At 57.1% G+C, this 17,604-nt stretch overlaps 5 protein-coding genes across 5 annotated transcripts; 2 read left to right on the top strand and 3 right to left on the bottom strand.

Annotated features, from left to right (window-relative positions):
- Window positions 1–201: 201 nt before the first annotated feature.
- Window positions 202–915, bottom strand: CkaCkLH20_01719 (uncharacterized protein; the record flags this gene model as incomplete). The annotated part of the gene is made up of 1 exon (XM_038884438.1): window positions 202–915. The coding sequence occupies one exon, from the start codon at window positions 913–915 to the stop codon at window positions 202–204; it is 714 nt and encodes a 237-aa protein (XP_038750138.1).
- Window positions 916–1,959: 1,044 nt separating this feature from the next.
- Window positions 1,960–9,184, bottom strand: CkaCkLH20_01720 (uncharacterized protein; the record flags this gene model as incomplete). Its single annotated transcript, XM_038884439.1, has 5 exons — window positions 1,960–3,332; window positions 3,460–3,711; window positions 4,479–5,814; window positions 5,867–8,867; window positions 8,925–9,184. 5 exons carry the CDS (start codon window positions 9,182–9,184, stop codon window positions 1,960–1,962), a joined length of 6,222 nt encoding a protein of 2,073 aa, XP_038750139.1.
- Window positions 9,185–9,851: 667 nt separating this feature from the next.
- CkaCkLH20_01721 (GTP cyclohydrolase-2) lies at window positions 9,852–11,090 on the bottom strand (the record flags this gene model as incomplete). Its single annotated transcript, XM_038884440.1, has 2 exons — window positions 9,852–9,899; window positions 9,951–11,090. The coding sequence occupies 2 exons, from the start codon at window positions 11,088–11,090 to the stop codon at window positions 9,852–9,854; spliced, it is 1,188 nt and encodes a 395-aa protein (XP_038750140.1).
- A 2,227-nt stretch (window positions 11,091–13,317) lies between these two features.
- On the top strand, window positions 13,318–14,229 carry CkaCkLH20_01722 (uncharacterized protein; the record flags this gene model as incomplete). The annotated part of the gene is made up of 1 exon (XM_038884441.1): window positions 13,318–14,229. The coding sequence occupies one exon, from the start codon at window positions 13,318–13,320 to the stop codon at window positions 14,227–14,229; it is 912 nt and encodes a 303-aa protein (XP_038750141.1).
- A 988-nt stretch (window positions 14,230–15,217) lies between these two features.
- On the top strand, window positions 15,218–17,504 carry CkaCkLH20_01723 (voltage gated chloride channel; the record flags this gene model as incomplete). The annotated part of the gene is made up of 2 exons (XM_038884442.1): window positions 15,218–16,162; window positions 16,221–17,504. 2 exons carry the CDS (start codon window positions 15,218–15,220, stop codon window positions 17,502–17,504), a joined length of 2,229 nt encoding a protein of 742 aa, XP_038750142.1.
- Between the last annotated feature and the right edge of the window lie 100 nt (window positions 17,505–17,604).

Here is a 17,604-nt window from a genome sequence, read left to right on the forward strand (position 1 = left end):
GCTCTGACATCAATGTCCACACCCCGCGCATGGCGGGGGAGATTTGCCCGGCGTAAAATCGAAGCGCGCGGCGTCCGCCCACGGGTCCTGCCGACGATTTTTCCCACATCCATCGTGGGGACGCGCGCTTAGGGGCGATGACTGACGTGGCTCGGACGATTCGTATTCGGGGAGCACGCTCGGAGGGAACAAAAGGAATTCTCATCCGCCGATGATGACCCCGACGACACCGGCCACCACCGCCGCCGCCCCGATCCCGGCACGCGAACCGGCCGCTGCCGCCGCGTTGTTCGCCGGCGCCACCATGACCGGCCGGTGCCAGCCGCAGTGCACCGAGACGCCCCGCGTCGCGCACGAGTAGTACGTCGTCTGGGTGTATCCCATCTCGGCCAGGTTCGGCTCCGGGCGCGGGGTGACGCCGGGGGCGGGCGGGATGAGGGAGGCGTAGTCGCGGGGACCGTCTGTTAGTGTTTCTACGGCGGCGGCTGCTGCTGCTGCTACGACGGCGGCCGGGGCGACTGCGTCTTGTTCCTCGGGTGGTGTGATGCTTGTGGGCGAGGGTTTCTTGTGCAGGCGGGCCGGGCCGAGACGGAGCGGTCTGCGCATGGAGGCGCAGGGGACTGTGCCGTTGGATGAGGAGGAAGAGGAGGAGGAGTTTGAGGGGGCGCGGATCGTGGTGTAGATTGGGGACGGGGTCGGATCTGGACCTTGGCGTGGTCCTTCTCCTCCTTCTTCTTCTCCGTTGTCGGGCGCGGCTATCGGGACGCCGGTCGGGAGGAAGGGGCGCGCTGGCGGGCGGGAGGGGGAGGAGGTTTGTGTCGCCATTGTGCAGGGGGAAGTTGGGTCCGCTGGTGTCGCGGGGAGGGCGGAGGCTGTTGAGGCGAAGAGGATTAGGAGGAACGAGAGGGGATGCATATTGTCTGATGTGGTGATGAGTGAATATGAAGAGAAGCGAGTCCAGCTCAAGAAGGGTATGTAAGATGGGTATGGAGGGTATTATCCGCAGAGATGCAGACGAAAAGAAATCGCGAGAATGGAATCGAAGGCCCCGGGCTTCAGGGGAGACAAAGGAGAGGAGGAGTGATGCAGACCAGAGGCGACGGCCATGCTCTCTTTTATCATCTGTCACGGGTCACCGGAAATCAAAAGACCAGGTTTTGGATTTGCAAGCAGCCCTCTTTCGTGGCGATATGCAGGAGTCATCAAGCATTCATCGCCAGCGGCGCGTTCCAGCGCGTGTGTGACGATGGGACGGGAGGGCCATGTTTGTTTCTAGACGTCCTTTGAAGTGTTTGCCAGAGACGCAACGCGGCCCCGCTTACAGGTTTTGGTCTGTATGGTGATTGCATGGGTCTCAATTTCTGTTTCGTTTCTTTCCTCCCCTCTTCTTCACTTTGTATGGATTCATGACATGCGTGGTCGTGTTTGAAATCTCCAGCGTGGTTTCTTTGGGTCGTTGTTCACACTTTTTTGCGTGGTGGTGTTTGGAGAGGTTGTGAGGGGGTTCGGATGATTGGGTGGGAATGCCCTGTTGGCGGAAGGGGGGTATGGGGATTTTAGTGCTGCGACTTGAGGAAATTCGCGTTCTTGCCTTCTCGTTTGGGAGGGGATGTGAGCTTTGGAGACGGCATGGAGGGGGCTAATGCAGTGAGATAGGTTGAGTATGGGTAGGTGGATGTCAACGCGTCGGGCTGCCATCGGCCACCATAGCGACAATGGTAGGAATTACGGCAGCAGCAGCAGCAGAGTCGACTTCGGTGCTTGCAAGCACTGAATTCCCATTTGCCGCGCAGGATTCTAATTATATGATTTACACAGAATTATTCAACGCTCATTGCATCCCGACTAATACCCAAACTGCCTCACCAACCCAACACCACCACCACCACCACCGCCACCGGCCCGGCCCGGCCTCCGCAACACCGGCGTCTCCACCCCGAGACCCCGGCCCCCGCTTTCCTACGGCCGCCGGCCAAGAACCCTATACACAGGATACTCATCCCCGGCCTCGAGGTCAATCACATTATACCGCACAAAACTGGCATTGTTCTCCGGCTCCAGCGTCACAAACGCAAACGCCGCATTCTTCTGCCTCGCGCTCACCCGGAACCCGCCCCGCGGCACCGTCACCGTCCTGACAGTCGTCGACGTCGTCACGCTCGCCTCGACGACGCCCTCGTACTTGGACGCCGCGAGCTCCACCGTCTCGGCCGTGAGAACCTCGGCCTCGCCGACGAAGTCCTCCCCCAGCGTCTCGACTTCCACGCCCAGCACGCGCAGCTTCTCCGCGACCTCGGCCCACGCGCGCGGGAAGACGTACGCCTCGGGCCGCGCGCGCGCGAGCTCGACGGCCGTGGGCGTGCTGTTGCGGAACTGCACGGGGACGCGGACGACGGTGCCGTTGCGCGCGTCGATGAACTCCCACGTCGTATTCGTCACGCGCGCGCGGTCTACTACGACGATCTCCCCCGTTTTGCCTTCGGCGAATTCTTTCCGGGCGGTCTCGATGGTGTCGTGGACGTCCTCCGCGTTGTCGACGGCCGTCTGCACGAGCGCCTCGACGGCGATAAGCCCCGCCGCCACGCGCCGCTGGAAGTGCTGGTCCGCGAGCCTGATGCCCCTCGTCTCCGTCAGGAACGAGACCGCCTGGAGGAGCCCCGCGGAGTTGTGTCCGGCGCGGGAGACAGAGCTGGGCTCCGTCAGGACGGGGATGTCTGTGCCGCCGGGTGCAGTGAAGTACGCGCTCGTGCGGAGCCCGTGGCTCCTGACCTTATTCTGGATCGAGCGCAGGAAGAGGCCTTCACCGAGGGCGCGGACGGCCGGGTGGATGTTCGGGTTCTTCACGTGCGAGACCTGGACGTCCTGGGCCTTGAGCCACTGTCCCCGCGCGCCGAGCTGCTGGCTAGCGGTGTATTCATGCGCGTCGAGGAAGATGTGGGGGTCGAACGCCGCGAGGAGGCCCTTGACGTCCCTGGTCTGTCTGCGCTGGAGGAGGGCGTGGTCGCGGTTGGGGTCGTAGTTGGAGGCGAGCTCGCGCTGGAAGTAGGCGACGCCGTCGGGGTTGTAGCGGGGGAGGACGAGCAGGTCCGCCTTGTCGAGGACGGAGGCGGCCCAGGACTCGTTGGCGCTGAGTTTGCCGAGGAGGGCGAGGATGGCCTGGTCGCCTGCGGGCTCGTTGCCGTGGACGCCGCCCTGGAGCCAGATGCGGAGTTTGGTTGGGGATGGGGAGAGGGAGAGGTTGAGGTAGGGGATTGGGCGGTCGTCTTCGGAGGTGAAGGGGACGTGGTAGGTTGCCCAGGAGTGTTTGTCGGCGATGTCGCTGAGGAAGGATTCTGGAGTTACATCGTCAGTTTTGACATTCGTACAATTACTTCTCAGACAAGTGGCTGAGAGTAGCAGTTGCAACAGCGACGAAGACGTCGACGTCTCCTCGTCAATTATTCGGAATTGGGGACTTACCCAGAGTATCTTGACCGGTAGGCCCAGACGTGCCGTTACTCCACCCAGACGGAACAGTCTCCGGCGCCGCGAACGCAGGCGAGAGCAGCTCAACGTCTACATCCGGGAAGAGCGCAGAAACTCGGTCGTTGTCCTTGGACACGGGGACCTGGTTGTCGGCGTACTTGGTCTGCGCCGAGACAAGACCTGCATGAAGCAGGCCCAGAGTCAGACCATCGATGACGCGCATCTTGGGAGTGCGGTGCGGCAGCGCTGGATTAGACTGATGTGTCTGGCGAGTGTCTCGTCCTGTAGACCTGGGTCATGCCGAAATTTGAGGTCGGAGAGCACTTTACTTATGAAGTCCGCTTTCGCAGGCCGCTGCTTATTCGCGCCATCACCATTGCATTGCGTCTTTGGTATCAATGATCTAGATGAAAATGGTGTGAGGTGTCCCCGCCATCGCGTCAACTATCGCGTCCTGGCATACCGCACTGCAACATCTTGGCAGATAGCTAGTTGCCGTACAAGGCAGGTGACGTGCCGGTCCGGGGAGGGGAAACGTCCATCGACGTCTGATATAGGGAAGAGAGCCGCTGCAATCTTAATCTCGAGAGTGTAGATGTCCGGGAAGCTTGGGATCCTGCCATTCGAAAACATTTGTCCAGGATGAAGGTGAATTGACGGGCTGTCTGTAGCGAATGACAACATCTGCGTCTTGATCATGTCACTCTTCTTGGCGCTACTCCGCCATTTGCCAAGACAGGGCATCAGTGAAAAGAGATGTCACTTCGGAGTTCAGGGTGGATCCTAGTCTCACGTCAATGCTGGCCGAATGCCGAAGTCAAGTGCACTTTTGGCAATTCCATTAACACTAACTAGGTGCCTCTTCGGGCACGGGTATTGATGCTCCAACCCATACGTAGAGCGGCTGCAAAGTAACAATAAAGCAAATGTCTCCTCCGAACCAACTCCCAAACCCACTTCCAATCGCGACTATCCGAAGTAGAATCTCTCCTAGAACCTCGACATCGACTTACGCTGCAGGCGCGACTTCGCACTCGACTTGGCCGGCGCTGTGCTGGATGGTACCGAGCCCCTTTGGGCTCCTGCTTTGGCGGTGGTTCTCGCCGCAGGCATGCTTTTAGCACGGGCGTTGACCCTCGGCGGCTTGTTCTTCTGCACCCAACCTTCTCCATGGGGCAGGCTGCTGCTGTTCTCCTGGTAGTCGTCGTCGATATCGTCTTCCGCGTAGACCTCCTCTGCGGGCGAGTTGGATCGGCTGGACGACAGTGCAATGACTTGAGAGCCGGTCGGCAGTACAAACGGGGAGCTCCTGCGCTTTCGGGTCCGCAAAATGGGCTTGATATCCTGTGACTCGGTGAAAGAAGACGGAGCAGTTTTCGGAATCGGCTTCATGTCTGGCAGCTCCGGTGATCTTGACATGGCCGGCTGACTCGAATTAGGGAAGAGTTGCTTTCGGGTGCTCCTAAATGCCTGCGGCGACTCGTCTTCTTCGTCTTCATCCTCCTCTTCATCTTCATCTTCCTCATCGAGGCGTCGCATTGCGGATTCATACTCCGCGTCGTTTTTGACGATCGATTTGCGGGACTTGATCTCCGAGAACACCTGAGACTTAGAAGGACTCTCGGTATTCTGAGTGTTTGGTTGCGAAGTCGCTGTGAGAAAAATGCGTTCCAGAGAGGGAAAAGATGTACCGCCTGTTGATGGCTCGTCGGACAACTTCTTATCTTGAACAGGAGTTTGAACTTGCGCGCTCGCCTTTGGGGTGGAAGCTCCCAAGATGGGAGATCCGTCACCAGTCTCGCCCAACAGCGGCATATCGTCATCTCCTATATCGAAGCTGAAGTCCAAATCAGGTTGTCGGCCACTTCGAACACTGCTAGCGGAAGAAGGTGGCGGCGCAGCATCGCTGTGCGGCGGAATAGGCGTGGTTTCTTTGGTAACGCTCATCTCGGAAAGCGGTGTCTTTGAGTGAACACGAGACGTGTTGGCCACTTCCGACATTTGTTCTAGCAGCTGGCGAGAAGGACTGCTCGTCTTCCTTTGCAACACAGAGGGCGACAGATCTTGGCGGAAACCAGCTTCTCGAATCATCATACTGATCTCGTCACGGCGATCCGTTGAAATAGAGAAAGCAGTGACAGCTTGGCTAGCTCCCGACTGTTGCGAGTCCTCCGTCGTGTCAACGGGTTGATCGATATTTACATATGCGTTCGCCTTAGGTGTCGCAAGGTTGTCCTCCTCCGCACATTCCTCGGTAACGGCATCGGCTTCTGAGCCTGGGTTGGGTGTCGCCGTTTCATTTGCCGCAGTCTTCGTAGCTTGGGCGTTGTGCTCAGAAACGTCCGCAGACTATCCATTACCCGTATTAGTTACGGCTCGCTTTAGACTGTCCGGCGTACACATTAGCCATGGCTTCACTAACCTCTGCATCGAGCTGTGACTGACTTCGTTCATCTGCCACGGACTGGCTAGGATTGCCACTGTTGACCTGGGAGGGCTGGCTCTGGCCGTCGTAAACAGTTTCATGAATGACACTGTCGGTGGGAGCGCTAGACTCTTCGTCCGGACGCGGGTTCTCCTTTTCACCCAGAGGCTGCTGCAAAATCCTAGGATCGATCAGATCCGCAAAGGCTAGCTTGCGATAGCCCTCGTCAAGATCATCTTCATCCTCGTCCTCATCGTCGGGGACTTCGAAGCGGTCATATATCCGTTCACCAGTGTTCTCGTCATAGACCTTTTGGCTCCTGTCAAGGTTCCGATCCCGTTTGGCCAGTATGAATTCTAAGTCTGTCGCCTCCTCGTCGAAAACCCTAATAAGGATGCCGGTCACGTCGTGGATTTCCGGCTGCCAGTTGGTTGCAGTCGATAACATCCACTGTTTCCAGGTGACAACCATGCCAATTTTGGCCTCCCCCGGCTGGAGTCTGGGAAGGAGGTTGATGTCTTCCGGAAGGGAAGGCAAATCGTCGTTATCTGTAGCTTGACTTCCCTCGGCTTGCACCTTAGGCACGTGTGGCTCCTCAGGCTCCTCGACGGGGTCGTCGTAGTTGAGTGTCGTGTCACCTTCTTCAACTGCGTCCGAGAAGGTCACAACGCTTTCGCCGCCGGTCAAGCGACGCTTCTTCGACGACTGGGAGTCTCCATCCTCATAGAAATGAGCTTGATTGCGCTGTACGCGCTTACGTTTCCCCCCACGCTGATTCTTCGAACCAAACCATTCCTGTACTTGCTGTTGGGGGTCCCACCGCTGGACAAAAGGAAAAGGCGGTTCCGAGAGCTCGACTCCCTCGTGGCAGCATTCTACGGCTCGGTAAGTGATTTTTTCGCGCCAGGCTTCGGGATCTTCCTCTACCGATTCTTGTGTCTGATCAGATTGGTCCGTCTGCGGGACCTCTGTCAGACGCGCATTGGTATGTGGGCGAACGCCCTCCATCAGGTCTTGTCTGATTTTGTCTTCATCGGCTCTTGTCTTCGGATTTTTGAGGCCCAGTGAGCCCATCAGCATGCGTCTTGCGGCACCAACATTTGGCTTCACCCGACGCTGCTCGGCAGCAGGACTCTGTGAAGCGTCGGTAACTGGTTCCTGCGCAGAGTCTTGAGGGGCAGAGTCGGGAATCTCCATCGATTGCTCCTGGCTCTGAGACTGTTCGGGGGCATCTGACACGATTGCTTCGAGCAACGCCTTTTTCTTGGCCAAAAGGGCTGCAAGATCGTCATGATCTTGGCTTGCTGTTTGGGCCACCTTCCTACTGCTCTCCGCGGGCGCCGAGACAGTCTGCGCAGTCGCCTGCTTGGCAAGCTTGCGCCTCAGATTCCGCTTCTGTGTCTTTGATAACCCTTGCCCAGGAGGTACAGGTGTTGTCTGAGCAGCGGGGACGACTGCGGGGATTGCCTTGGGCGGGCTCGACAACCGGATTTGTTCTAGGGCCTTATGTCTGTTGCTGAGTGTTTTGGTAGGTATCTCCTCTGGTTCGGACTCGGAGCTGGACTCATCGCTGCTGCTTTCTTCCGATGATGATTCCGATGAAGAATCCGAGGGAGAGCCATCCGAATTATCTTTAGGAGAAGCATTCGACGATGACTTGGGAGAAGATCTCCCTGCAGCAGTTGACTTTGCCGATGACCGCTTCTTGGTCTCTACTACGCTTGATGCATCGCTGTCCGAATCTTCCGAGCTAGAATCTTCTTCAGAGCTTGATTCGTCCCGATCGGCGCCGTCTGAGTGGCGGTCTTCCGGCGCAGCTTGTCCGCCTCCTGACTTATTTGAGCCATCTGAAGACGAAGCTTCAGATTCGGCATCCGACTGGTCCTTTGCATCTTCATCCTGATCTTCCATTTCCTCGTCGGACTCGGAATCTGATGACACAACACTTGACTCGACACTGGAATAGGAATCTGATCCGGATGCGACCTCATCGTCCTCGGTGTCTTTGGTACTCGCGGGGGCATTGTGGTTGAGCGTCTCAGAGGCCTCAGTACTCTCCTCCAAATCGTGGTCCAACCCCTCGTCTGAGTGTTCACTCGGGCTATTCGAGGCATGTTCGGCTGGGCTCGTGTCTCTCAGAACGAGCTCGCGACCCTCGCTCCCTTGGCTCTGACGAATAGGACTGCTGGAGAGGCTCCTCTCCTGTCGTTCCAATATCTGATGGAGAGGAAGATGGGGCTTGAAGCTCTTGCGCAGCTTGCGATACGCCTTTTCGAGGTCCTTGCCGTTCCTCAGAAGTGACTGCTCAACGACAGAGATAGCCGCGCTTGGAAATGCAGCCCTCAAAGATGATATTTTGTCCAGAGAGTCCATGTCGAGATGTGCTCTGGAAGATCCTTTACTTGCGGATCTAACCAGGGCATTGCTGGCTGACGCAACGGGGGAATCGGAGTATGGTGAAGGCGAATATTGGTCGCGTGTTCCGTCTGACGCCCGCTTGCCTCGAATGTTGCGCAATTCCTCGAGGAGATCTACTTCCCTAACGGCAGCGTTATCCTCTTTCAGAAGACGAAGCTCGTCCTGAAGATCATCATCCTCCATATCCATATCTTCGTCTTCGTCCGAGTTCGACTCGAATTCGTCGTCTTCTTCGTCGGCATCAGACTCGGCATCGTAGAAGCGAGCGCGTAGCCTGACGCTGGAGGGATCTTCCTGGGCCCTGGTCGAGTCGTATTCAATCATCGGAAGCTGCGGATCTTCGTCGTCCTCGGAAGGCGAATCGAGTTCATCTTCGCTGCTGTAGGTGACGCGAGCCTTTTTTCTTGGTGGTAGGGTTACGGCTGGGCGATCTCGTGGGGCCTTGAGCCAGGAGCGGCCGTAGGCCAGACCGTCCACCAGGTGCTTTCCATCGGAGGATATCTGGTGCCTGCCGCTGAGCCGTCGTCGCTTGAGGTCGTCGGTTAGGAGAGGTCGGATGCTATTACCTTGTCAGAATTGTCTATTTAGATGCTGGAGCAAGTAGCGATTGACTTACAGCACTTGGTCGTCACTCTTGAGCACCTTGGAAACAAGGTGGTAGTGTACACATTCGAAGCCTTCGCCGGAGGGATCCTTAAGCTCAACGGCGTAGTCCTCGAGTCCCCATTCGCCGCTCTCGAGGGGAACCACTTCGTGAACCTGTGCGACAAGCTTGGAGATGGTCAAGTCTTCGTTGGTGGTGACGTTCCAGAGGAGCTTGACGTCAGGCACGCCGTGGCGCCGGACCACGAGGCGCAAACGCAAGTCTTTCTCCATCTCTGTCGAGATTGATGAATATTTCGGGTAGCGCGATCAAGGCATGAAAGAAAATAATTATTCAGTAAAGCGATCGAGCGGAAGAGAAATAAAGTCGCTCACAGTTGTCGCAGCGACGGCGGCAATTACTGGCGAAAAGACCAAGGAGATGCGAGGTAAAGTGCTGCGGAAGAATTGAAGGGAGCTGCGAGACGCGTGGGGGAAGGTGAAAGCTCCAAGCGCGACTGACGCAAATTCTAGAAAGAGTGGGGCCGAACCGAACCGTCCAGGAACCTTGACGGGCTTCAATATGACTGCCGAGCTACCTTACCTTGCACTGCAGTACGTACAATTAATTACATCCAGCCGAGTTTCAGTCACCCATCACGGATTTTGGCCTCGCTGCGTCAATTATATCAATGACCTTCGTCCAATTCGCACATTGGCGGCTGCCTGCTCGAAGATGACCGCCAACGATCGTCTCAGTTATTTTCCACGAAATCGCCACCCATGAGTCCAGGAACCATCAGAAGATACTGTGGACAATGACAATCATGTCAAATAACCCCGATGACAAGTATGCCGATACGCCAGTTCCCAGGTATTCGTGTCAATCCGAACGCCGTCTATGCTTGTAAACAAATCCGCCTCGTATGTTTTCTGTATATAACTGCCAAGATACCGGAACTCATGAAGGCATACCCCCCATATCAAGCATGTGTCCCATTTTCTCGATCTGGATTTTGGTCAGCGAACGCAACATACGCAGGGGACCGGTTAAACGTACCTTTGTCTTGAGGTAGCCCTCGACCTCGTTGCTCCTGAACCCTCCTCTGCCCTTCCATGACAAAGGCACCATCGCCACACGCTCAATCACCCTAACCTCACGGTTCGGGCCCTCCACCGCCCGAATCTTATCAGGGTTGTTGGTCAACAAGCGAACCTCGTGCTGGTCCAGGTCCAACAACATAGCAGTCGCAAGTCCGTAACTGCGGGCATCAGCCGGGTGGCGAAGCAACAGGTTGGCCTCGACAGTGTCGGAGCCCAGATCCTGCAGGTTGTACGCCTTCAACTTCTCGCCAAGACCGATACCGCGGCCCTCCTGGCGCAAGTAAATAATGATGCCTCCGCTGGTGTTGCCCGGCATGCTCATCAGCCTAGCCGCCTCGTCAAGCTGCTCGCCACAATCGCACCGCGCAGACCATGCCGTCTCGCCAGTGTAGCACTCGGAGTGAATGCGCACGAGCGCCGGGCCGCGCTGCGCAGGTGGCTCTTCGCCCACAGGTGTGGCCACACCGCCGGGCATACCACTAGTTGTCCGGCCGGGAAACAGACGCCCCGTGTAGGCACCGCGCACCATGCGATCCATCTCGGTCTCCCCGGGTCGGGGCGCATCCAACGACTTGCTCCGGATATGCGGGCCAAAGACAATGGCCAAGTGCTCCTTGTTATCGACGTTGTTTGTGTACAGATGCAAGAACATCTCGGTGCCGGTGACGGTAGGGATACGTGCTCGTACGATGCACTGCACCTCGGGCAGGGTCTCGAGGAGGCGGGGCCGCTTAGTGCCGCAGCCGCCGGACGGGATGGAGGAGTCGACAGGCACGCCACGGGGAGCCTCGGCGCCGGTGAGAGGGGTCGCTGTGCCGGGTGTCGCGGGAGGCGTAAAGGCAGGCGAGAGCAGGGACGGCGGAGGCGGTGCGGTGTTGGTGTTCGTCGAGACGGCGTCGTCTTCGGATCTCGCGGGGACGGCGGGGTCGGCCAGGCTTAATTCAGGAGCCTCTTCGGCTGCGGCGGCCTCTCCTGAGCCATTGTCGGCGGGACGGTCGAGACCTTTTGTCCGTGGAGAGTAGAAGGACGGGAGCTGGTTGGTTTCCTCGCGCCAGTCCTTGGGCGCATCGCCGGCCTTCGCTTCGAAGTCGGGCATGGCGGGGAAGATGGGGGGAATTGCGCTGGTGGGGAAAGAGGTGATGGCGATGTATGGAATTGGTCGATCAATGCCAATGGGTATTCATGCGCAATGTAAAGCAGTGCTCCTTGGAGAAAATACAGATGTTTCAACCGGTAAGATAGACTGTAGGTAAGGTAACGGAGAAAGAGGCGTGAGCGGCAAATGTCGAGTGCACATTAAAGCGCGGCCGACCGGTTCCGCTCCGAACGGTGAGGTGGTGAAATGCGGTTCAATTAGTCATGCAGCCAGATGATGACAGCGCGGGTGCTTTTCGCTGAGGATCCCAGGTGGGTGGGTGGTCTTTTCGCCGAGGTTCCAGCCAAAGCGCCGCGCGCGCGGGGGGGCGGGCAACAGCACTCGGGTGTCTCGAATTCGGATTTCAGGGTCTCGTTAGCGGGGTGTCGGCTGTTGTCTCGCGCTGAATTTTTGTGCGACAGCGCCGGCAGCTCGGCGGGGTTCGGTGATTACATCATCTCATCCTGGGATAAGCTAATCCGGAAAAGTTGGATAAGGTATCTGGTGCTTCATCCGCTCGTGAAGATAAGGAAGATCTCATGAATTTTTACGATCTGTAACTTGAATGTCAGTTTCTACTTACATATCCTTTGATGGATACATGGAAATTCAAACATCTTGCTATTGCTCTGGTATCTAGTAGTATTTAGACATAAACGCCAACCTTTTAACTTCGAGCTCACGTCACCGCTCAAATCAGATGGAGATATTCATTTCTTACAACAACTGAGCGGCTTTACTAAGCTTACTCATCACAGCATTTCCTTCTCATAATTCATGATACACAAACCTCAACAGTATTGACAGCCACCACTAAACACAGCATCGTGGAAGGTGCTCAAGAAGACCTGGAGGCGAGCCACAATGGCCCTCTGAGAGACAAACCAATCAAATGACTCGCTTCCTCTCAGTTCCGGGATTCGTCAGTCAGCATTAAAAATCAAGCGCGCGGTGCATCGCCTAAGATCATCCACAGCCAACGGCCCGTCGGCTCCTCCACAGCGCCATCACAAGCATCATGGATGAGTCCTATAACCAAAGACACCTCTTCTCATGCGAACAAGATGTCGCACTCAGAAAACAACCTCAGGAAGCCATTCGGGACCTCCCACGGCACCTCAATACCCATCCGATCTCCTCTCCTGCGGGTTCCTGCATCCCGTTCCGTTTACCCTCCATCCCGGCCTCCCGAAACCTACATGGTCTTCCCTTCTGCTTCTTTCTGACCAGTGACTGCAGGATTGAAGCCTCGAACTCTTTGAGGCCCGCCGAAAAACGTGAACCCCGGCCTGCATCTGCATCCATGACAACCACACGCGCCCAACCAGATCAACCAGACCGGTTCGTCGCGCTACCATTGCCCATCGTCGCGTGTGCGCTGTCACCGTCAGTGAGTCACAAAGCCGCAACGGCAACGAACCCATGCCGCCGCGTCTCCTCCGTTTCCCTTTTGCGAATGGGAAAACCAAGCTCGTCTCCAACTCGTCCACAACTCCAAATGCCATGCCAACAGGCCGTGCGAGGGGCGCGGAATCCATTGGCTGACGCGCTTCCGCGCTGCTGCACCAAGCTCATCACCGCCCTGCAACCACTTCTTTTCTGCAGACTCGCCTCCCCGTTTCATGGTGATGCCCAGATGGGGATCATCAGGCACCGTCCTGACAGGCTGCCGTCTTGTTTACCTTTCTTCCCGATCGTATGCACACAGAAGAAAAATTCTCCTTGGTTCAGGTCCCACCATGCGTCTGACAACCTAGTGGTTGTCGACGTCTTATTTGTGCTGGCCAGCAAAACATGCAGTGCTCATCCAGTGGAGGCCGGCAACCTGGTAGCCACCGCACCTAGCGCACAAAAACATCGCCAACTGTCTCTTGCTTGACTGGTGTGGTCTGTTTTATATAAGAAGATCAAGTGACTTCCTCACCCTCACCACCTCTTCTGTTCCTCGACAATCAGAACCACCAAGCCAACACAATACAATAATACAACGTTCATTCCGAAGGATCATCAAAGAGATAACCTGCAAGGTCTATACGGAGCGATAGAGACACATACGACACCGCTCATTCTCATTCATTAATACCGCCTCACACACTTTCGTTCTCCTACCTGTCCGGATTTCACTTCATCGGCGTCAACTTCAACTTTTCTGTATTCAAGGACATCACATCACATCACATCACCCAAAATGGATCACAACACCGTAATCGCCTGGCTTCTCCCCTCATCGACGAACCAACCCGCCCTCGAGACCGTCCGCCTCCTCGCAAATTGCAACCGCCGCGTCGCCTCCATCCCCGAAGCCTTCGATCCCCAACCGACCCCCAACCCAGACAACGACACAATCAACCCCTTCCTCCTCACCAAGAAGCCCCCAACCTCATCCCTCCTCGCCAAGCCCCGCCCGGCCCTCGAGCTCTCCTTCACCAACCCCCCAAAGAACCACACCGGCTTCGTCCTCGGCACCGACCCGTGCTGCGACATCCAGCTCCCCAACCTCCCCGGCATCGCCCCGCGCCACTGCCACATCACCTTCGACGCCGAGCGCCGCCTCGTCCTCCGCGACACCTCCGACGCCGGCACCGCCGTCTGGTACGACGGCAACAGCAACGGCGACCGCCCCCGCGAGTCCTGGGTCCTCTCCCCCGGCTGCTCCTACGGCTTCCCCGCCATGGTCGACCGCGTCGTCGTCGACATCCAGACCGTCCGCTTCCAGGTCGTCGTCAACGACTCCCACATGGCCCGGCCCGACCTCTACGACCGCTCCGTCGACGACTTCATGGACCGCCTGGCCAGCCTGTCCCTCGACGAGATCAGCGCCCGCGAGGAGCTCTCCTTCGACCTCGACTTCCGCGACTTCGGCATCGACTTCAGCTTCGACGACCTCGGCTTCGGCTGCGGCGCTTACGACGGCGACTGCGGAGGCTACGACTACGAGATGGACCTCGACGACAAGAGGGACTACCTCGCGCCCCTGCCCTCCGAGGTCGCCCCCGTGTTCGTGAAGTACATGTTCGCCGCCGACGAGGGTCTTCCTCCGGACACCTACCTCTGGAACACGGCCCGGCCGTGGGAGCCCATGGTCAAGGTCACATGTTGACGCGACCTACCCCCTCATTTACATCATCACACTCATTATAATGATCATCACCAAATTCGTCACTCTTTAATCGATAAAATGGGAAGCGTTGGGGCATCGGGAGATTGTACAGTAATGGTTCAAAGAGTTGCACATCCGGCAGTGCTGGCACCTGACGGCGTTTCTCTCATAATATCCGGAGTCTGGAGCAGGATCGAGAACAACCTCACCACCACCAACAACAACATCACATTCCTTTTTCATCACCTCCAAAAATTGGCATCGCGTCTTCCCGGAATCACTTCCTTTTGTACATTTAGTGTAGATACCCCCTTACATAGCGGCGTTGATCTTTCACATCCACCAAACAAAATCAAAACACAAAAAATCAATGGCTGATCCTCGCGGACGGCCTCTCAAAACATCACAAACACACACACACCGCGCCTCCCTTGCCCACTTCCAAGTTTTGCCTCTCTCTCTCTTCGTCTCATGTTGATTTTGACTCAAACTACAGCCTTTTCTTCTTGTGTTTGGTCTCCGCGGAGACGACAGCGACGACAACAACCGCCAACCTTGCCACGCTTGGAGATCGACGGGCACGGGGCGTTTTGGGGTTCAGCACATGACTGCCACTCGACCCCAAAAACCCCCCAACTTTTCGCAGGAAGCGCGGGAAGCCCGATCTTGCTAGCAACGACCACCGGGGGAAACTAACAAATGAGATCGGACGAGGACCTTATCTGTCACGCTCGCCTCTATCATCCCCCACCACCTATACCACGCGCGTCACTGCGAACATCATGTCTCCGCGGGCCATCTGAATATTCAAGAAGTTTTGGTCCGATTAGGATTTCACAGCTGGGTATATAGTCTACACAGGCCCCATCTTAGATCTAGAAATGGGCAATGGCGAGGCAGGATAGACGGTGCTTCTGTGATTGGCATTCTCGTTCGATCTTGTTTTTGCATATAGAATCGTAGATAAGAATCAACACCAAGCCCAGACATGGCCTCCGATAACACGGAACCCGACGAATCAAGCCCCCTCCTCCCGCCGTCCCAAAGCAGAACGTCCATCCGGGGCCTTCTCACATCCTCTCACTCCGCGACGTCCCTCCTCTCCAAAGCAGACTACGCCCTCGGCCAATCGCCCTCGCTCGGCGACCGCCTGCCCTACAACGACTACACCACCATCGACTGGCTGCGCGATCTGACCATGGACTCGTCCCGCGCGCGCCGTCTCCGCGAGCTGTCGGGCATCCGGGGCCGGCTCGTCCGCTTCGTCGACCGCGGCCAGGGATGGGTCGCCGCGGCTGCCATCGGGGCGTTGACCGCCCTCGTCGCGTTTGTTGTTGATGTGTCGGTGGCGACTGTGAGTGATTGGAAGGAGGGGTACTGCGGGACCAATGTCTTTGTCGATCGTGGACGGTGTTGTTGGGGCTTGAATGAGAGCGAGACGTGCGAGGCCTGGAGACCTTGGATCGCGGATGACGGTCAGGCGGGATACTTCGCCAGATATGCCGTCTACGTCCTCTTCGCCCTCCTCTTCGGCGTCGTAGCGGGCAACGTGACAATGACGACCAAAACATCACTCCCCGCGGTAAGCCCTGACACCAAGGCGGAGGGGAAGACGATGTACATGGCCGCCGGCAGCGGCATCCCCGAGATCAAGACCATCCTCTCAGGCTTCGTGATCCCGCACTTCCTCGACCTCAAAGTCCTGCTCGTCAAGGCCGTGGGCGCGACCTTCGCGGTGTCGACGGGCATGTGCCTGGGCAAGGAGGGCCCGTTCGTGCACATCTCGACGTGCGTCGGGTGGCTCGTGGCCGGCTGGCTCCCCAAGTACAGGGACAACCCGCGCAAGATGCGCGAGATGCTCAGCGTGGCGTGCTCTGCCGGGCTGTCTGTCGCGTTCGGGGCGCCGATTGGCGGTGTGTTGTTCAGTTACGAGGTGAGTGTCGTCGTGTTTTATGTCGGATGTTTACCACCCAATGACTGACGGCGAGTAGGAAATCAGCACGTATTTCCCTCGGCGGGTGCTCTGGCGGGCGTTCCTGTGCTCGCTGGTCGCGGCTATTGCGCTCAAGGCGCTGAACCCGACGGGTACTGGGAAGCTTGTGCTTTTTGAGACGAATTACGGCGTCGATTATGACCCCGTGCATTATCTTGTCTTCGTGTTCCTGGGGGTGTGTGGTGGGGTATTTGGCGGGATCTTCTGCAAGGCAAACTACATGTGGTCGAAGAGTTTTCGGAAGTACGAGATCGTGAAGAAGCACCCAGTGTTGGAGCTTTGCGGTGTCGTTTTGGTGACGGCTCTGCTGCAGTTTCCAAACCTCCTGATTCGGGATACCGGTGATGTCGCCCTGTCAAAGCTGTTGGTCGACTGCAGGAACCCCAAGGGGGAGTGGATTTGCGAGCAGGAACAGAGCGACGAGAAGACGGGCTACATGTTCTGGCTCGCGAGCGGCACGGTGGTGAAGCTGTTCTTGACAATCATCACTTTCGGGTGCAAAGTGCCGTCCGGAATCATCATTCCCGCACTCGACGGCGGTGCATTGTTCGGACGTCTTATTGGGCAATTTGTCGGTGGTATATCGCCCGGCATATTCGCCATGGTCGGAGCGGCGGCTTTCCTCGCCGGCGTCTGCCGGATGACGGTCAGTCTGGCGGTCATTATGTTCGAACTCACGGGCGAGGTGACGTATATCCCGGCGTCGATGTGCGCCATCCTCACGGCGAAGTGGGTTGCGGATGCCATCTCGGTCGAGTCGGTGTATGATCTCTCGCAACACCTGCTGGGTCATCCGTTTCTCGACGCTGAACAGGCTTATGAGGTCGTCAAGCACCGAGAGGCGACTGCGCGAGAACTCATACCTCCTACCGAGACGATGGAGGAGATCACCCTGGGCATGGGAAGAGAGTACCGGGTGCGGCGAGACGTGCTGGCCGAGAAGCTGCGGAAGTTGAAGGCTAGGGGTTTGATGGATGCCGGGGTTGTCTTGGTCAATAAATCGGGGTTGCTGTTTGGGTACCTGCCCGAGGTAGAGCTTGAGGTGGTTCTTGAGGCTGAAAACCAGGCGGACGAGATTGACTTGCGGTCAGGGATCATGGCTGAGTTGGTTGATCGCGCGCCCTTGACGGTCAATGCCGAAGCACCCATGGAGTATGTCCTTGAGATGTTTGGTAAGCTTGGACCGAGATACCTGATCGTCACAGAGCCGGAGACAGCAAAAGTGTTGGGCGTTGTGCTCAAGAAGCGGTTGTTGGACTATCTAGATCGGACAAAAGCATAGATGAAGCGGAGCGTGTCTTGTACAACTTCAATGCAATGACGTTTGCGACGGAGTACAAGAGCTCTACTTACTGGACCCGGGCTGTTTGGCATGCTCTTTC

Source organism: Colletotrichum karsti (genome assembly GCF_011947395.1).
Source record: "Colletotrichum karsti strain CkLH20 chromosome Unknown Scaffold4, whole genome shotgun sequence".
Lineage (NCBI taxonomy): Eukaryota > Fungi > Ascomycota > Sordariomycetes > Glomerellales > Glomerellaceae > Colletotrichum > Colletotrichum karsti.